Source organism: Echinops telfairi, unplaced genomic scaffold (assembly GCF_000313985.2).
Source record: "Echinops telfairi isolate 266 unplaced genomic scaffold, ASM31398v2 ScPeMD7_2291;HRSCAF=2852, whole genome shotgun sequence".
In the NCBI taxonomy this organism is placed as follows: domain Eukaryota; kingdom Metazoa; phylum Chordata; class Mammalia; order Afrosoricida; family Tenrecidae; genus Echinops; species Echinops telfairi.
Genome location: NW_022106189.1, coordinates 47,656,841 through 47,661,354, shown reverse-complemented (window position 1 = coordinate 47,661,354; position 4,514 = coordinate 47,656,841). Strand labels below are relative to the sequence as shown.

Here is a 4,514-nt window from a genome sequence, read left to right as displayed (position 1 = left end):
CGGGGGTAGTGCTGCTGCCGCGTGGGCTGAAGCTTACCTGCTCAGTGCCTCAGAGCCCTGGCTGGTCTGTGGATGGGAGAGCTTCGAGGACTCGTGGGGCAGCAAGTGTCGCTGGCTGCTGCTTCTGGAAGCCCCGGGCACTGCTGTCTGGCACCTTCTTCTCACCTTCTCCACGTGCTCCACAGACAAGCCCTGGTGGTTCCGTGCTGGGCGAGCTGCTGGTTGGCGAGGAGGCACAGTTCCTGCTGTAGGACCACAGCTCAGACACTCACGCCCCTCCCCCTCCCCAGTCATGTCGGAATTGCCCCACAGCATTGGCTGGTGCCCTCTGCCCTCAGGGCCCCCGCTCCCACATGACAGCATCAGGGGTCCTCTGCGGGCCAGCCCCATCTCAAACTGCTGACCTTGTGGCTAGTAGCCCAACGTGTAACCACTCCACCACCGGGGCCCCTCAGTGCCTGGCTAGTCCTGCCCATTCTCACCGCACTGGGTGCTGGAGAAGCTCACGGGTGGCAGCGGGGCTGCAGCCCCTCAGGCTGGGGAAGCTTAGAAACTCTCTCACTCCCAGCCCTCACCTGGTCACCACACAGTGGTGACGGAAGGGCAGAGAGGGACGTTTCAGACAGCTCCAGGGAGGTCAGCAAGGGGCCAGTGGGACCCACCCCCCTTCCGGCCCCACTTTCAGCTTCAAGCCATACTCTCTGCTCCCAAGGGCCTTGCCCAGCCTGCCTGCCTAGCCCTTGGGACTCTGTCCCCACAGCCCGGGCTCCCACGCCTGGCACCACCTAGCCTCTAGCTCCTGGTTTCCACCTCCAGTGCCCAGAGGTGCCCACCTGCCTCCGGCTTGCCCTGCTCCTGAGGGTCGGGAGTCTCTCTGGGCAGTGAGGCTAGGGGGCACAGCTTTGTAAAGCTGCTAGTGTGGGGGGCGGACCCCACTAACTAGAGTCCCCCAACAAGCTGTCCTGGCCATGCTGCTGGGTCCACAGTTCGGGGCGAGGCGGCTGGAGGTAGTTAGACGGGCGTCACCTCCGGCCTCCCTTGCTTCCCTGCGGCTGGTGTCTCGTTCCGTAAACACGAATGCCCGTCTGTCGGAAACTGTGTCAGACCTGCCATGGAGAAATCACTGCAGGGCCAGGAGGGCAGGCTCTGCCAGCAAGGGCGGGGGCAACGAGCTGGACATCGGGCCCTGCCCAGTCCCCCTGCCCATCCCTCTGTCCTCAGGGGCCCTCTGGGGATGTTGCCCGGGTTTCCCAGGTGAGGTCTGAGCCGGCCTGGAAGGCCTGCGGCTGCTGCCCCAAGGCCGGAGCATGCTAGCTCAGCCTGACAGCCAGCCCCTTGCCTGGCCGGGTCGCGTGGGTGGGCGTCAGCCTGGCCCTGACCATGCAGGGGGGCAGTGCTGCTCTGGAAAGTTCTAGTCTGAACTCAGGCCCTGGCTCATGCACAGCCAGGTGTTGGCCTTGGTCCCTCCCTTGAGGCCTTGTGGGCATTTAAGGAGCCTGGGGGACTCATTCGCCCTGGTGACCGACCAGCCTGGCCTCACTCTGGCTCAGTGACAGTGTGGTCCCACCCCCTGGGGGGCACCGCCACACCAGGCAGGCTTCTGATGGTTCAGGGACAGCTGCACGTTCTCCAGCCCCGTCCTCAGTGGCCAGCCCTGCTCCCTGCCCCCCCCCTGCTCCCCGCCAGCTGCTATTCCCATCATCCCAGCAGCCGGGCTGCCCAGTTGAATCTCAGCTCCGGGACACTGCTGGCAGCTCAGCACTGGCCCTCCACTCTGCCGCGGGCCGGCCGGGCGTGGGAGGCAGGCTCTGGCCTCCTGCTGTCTGGCCAGCCTCCCCGTCCTCGTCTGCACACTGGGGAGGCAACAACGCCTCCCTGAAATGGGGGCCATAATGGGGTGAGGAGCTTCCCACCTCACGAGTGCGGCCTGTGGGCGGTGGGCGGGGGGGGGGCCCGCCTCCATCTCCCTTTGTTCTGGGAAGTGGTCCGTGGCAGCCCACCTGCCTCCGCCTGGCCCAGGCCGCCTCTTGATGTCCTCTTGGCACCCCAAGCCCCGGAGGGCCCCTCCCCTCCTGCCATCGGACCTCTGCACTGCCTGCTGGCCCTGTACCACCCGCCCTGTTCCTGCTGCACCTGGGCACAGGCCCAGCCACCTCATCTCATCTGCCCGTGCTGGCCTCTCACTCTGCCCCCTACTGGCAGGGGGCTAGAGGCTCTCTGCTCCCCATGTCTGGCTACCATAGAGCCCTCCCCACTGCCATCCGAGGTGCCGGGGTTACTACAATCCCTGATTCCCTGGGAGCTGGCCTGGACCTCACCCTCTGGCTCTACCCCCAGGTCACACTGGCCGCCTCCTCCGGGCCCTGCTGTGCACCAGCCTCCTCTTCCTGGCTGCCCACCTGGCCTTCCAGATCTGCCTGCACACGGTGCCTGGCCTGGACGAGCAGCTGGGTCCTGGCTGTGAGTGGGGCAGGGGGCCAGGCTCCTTGAGCTGGTCCAGGGGCTGGGAGGTGGGGTGGTGGCTTCCTACTTCCTGAAGGTGTCTCCCGGTGCCCCTCCCAGGCCTCGCCACTCAGTCACCTTCCTCATGGCTCTGCCTAATACAGCCACCCTGGCTCCTGTGCAGGGCTTCAGGCCCGTAACCTAAGTGCCCCCAGTACCAGCCTGGCCCAGGGCTCTTCCCAGACCTCCTCCTTGTTGGCACCCTGCTTTGGCTCCCTGGTTGCTGGAGCCATGGCCGGTCTGCCCCCTGGCTATGCCCATGCCCCTACCTTACCCCTCACGCACTTGGGGGTGGCACCCCTCCCCTGTGGGCTTTGCGATTGGCCCCAGCTTGTAAGTTCCCCTGGGGTGGGGTCCTTCATGGATGGTTCAGAGGACAAGTGCCCCCCTCCTGCTGGCCCAGGACCTGTGGCAGAGGCTGGACGGGGCTCGTGGCACCAGCAGCGGCTCGGGTGGTGGCTGCCATCACTCCCCTGACCTCTGTGCCCCTCTGCAGGCAGCCGCTGGGAGACCATCTCCCGACATGTCGGGGTGACGAGGTATGAGCCCCCTCACAAGCCCTCACAAGCCCCTCTGGGCCCAGAGCAGGGGTGGGGAGGGAAGGAACCAGCGACCTTCCACTGACGGCTGTCCCTCCACAGGCTGGACCTGAAGGACATTCCCAATGCCGTGCGTCTGGTGGCCCCTGACCTGGGCATCCTGATGGCCTCCTCTGTCTGCCTTGGCCTCTGTGGGCGGCTCTCCCGGAAAGCCCAGCGGACACCACCTACCCAGGAGCTGGTGAGGGCTGGGGCAGGCACTGTGGGCACGATGACACTATGTCCTGTCCCCATAACATGTGCCTCACCGTAGCAGGGACATTGCCCTGACAGACGCTGCCCTCCGGAGATCGGGGGTCACCTCCTCAGAGGGCCCCCCTGGAGGCCTGCCAGAAATGAGGCCTCCCTCCCTTTGGGGCTTGTGTCCTGCGCTCTGCTCAGAGAACCCCCTGTTGGTGTGGCAGAGGCTCAGCCCCCAAGAATGGAGGCCCAAGTCAGAGGTTCTGTCCTGGGTGGTGAAGAGGGAGCCAGCCCGGGGCAGTCTACTGGCCCCCAGGCTGCGGACAGCCCCAGAGGTTGTCCTGGCAGCCCTGGCTGACAACTGGCTTGTCACCCCTGGCCCTGCCCAGACCCCCCCGGCCCCACCCAGGCCCTCCAGCCCTGCCCAGCCCCACCCCCACCCTAGGCCCTCCTCCTCTGCCTGGTCCCGGCTTATAAGGCCTGGTCCTGAGCACCCAGGCACAATTTATGACTGTCCAGGTGTTTAGTACTAGGGCCCCTGCCAGGGACACTCTACCCCATAGCGTACTGTTCACCCTGAGTCCCCAGCCCTGCCCATGTGTCCAGCAGGGACCTCAGGCCCAGGGAGCTGGCCTGGCGTCTAGGCGCCACTGCCCTGCCCGTCTGTGCTCACATTGCAGGGGCGTAGAGGCCAGGGGCCCTTTCCTGGGACTCATGGGCTGGAACCAAGGCAGGAATCACCCCAAAGGACCTTGGGCGGAGCCGGCCAGCCTCTCCAGAGTCCCATTAGCTGGTCTTCCTGGAAGTGTGCTGCCGGGAAGGGATTGGATGTCCCTCCACCTACAGCCCTCAGGAAGGGGGGTGGGACGCCATTTACCCTGGGGCCTGGCCACCCTGTCTGGAAGAGCCTTCAGTCAGGCACTGCTGAGGCCCTGGGGGGCCAGCTTCCCGCAGAGCCCAGGGCCCTCGGTGGTGAACATGAGCTGCCCAGGTGGGTGTGGACAGATGTCACGCATGGCATTTGAAGTCTAGACAAGAGGTGGTGGCCATCCAGCATGGCTTCCACGACCACAGGGATGCAGCCATCAAACCTAGTGACCTCCCCGACCATCGTACGCACCTGACTCCCAGCACTTGGCCGTTGTCCACACCTGGTGCACACACACTGTCATTGTCCACATCTAACATGCATGCACACATTGTCCACATCTAACATGCACACAGCCCTGGGTC

The 4,514-nt window shown here is 65.3% G+C and overlaps 1 protein-coding gene across 1 annotated transcript in view; it reads left to right on the top strand.

Annotated features, from left to right (window-relative positions):
* Window positions 1–4,514, top strand: part of PIEZO1 (piezo type mechanosensitive ion channel component 1) — a gene marked incomplete at its 5' end in the record, with an annotated part of 25,801 nt that overhangs the window by 1,165 nt on the left and 20,122 nt on the right. Inside the window, 3 exon segments of the mRNA XM_045293620.1 lie at window positions 2,338–2,460; window positions 2,999–3,041; window positions 3,144–3,282. Of these exon segments, the coding sequence (XP_045149555.1) occupies window positions 2,338–2,460; window positions 2,999–3,041; window positions 3,144–3,282 (305 nt within the window).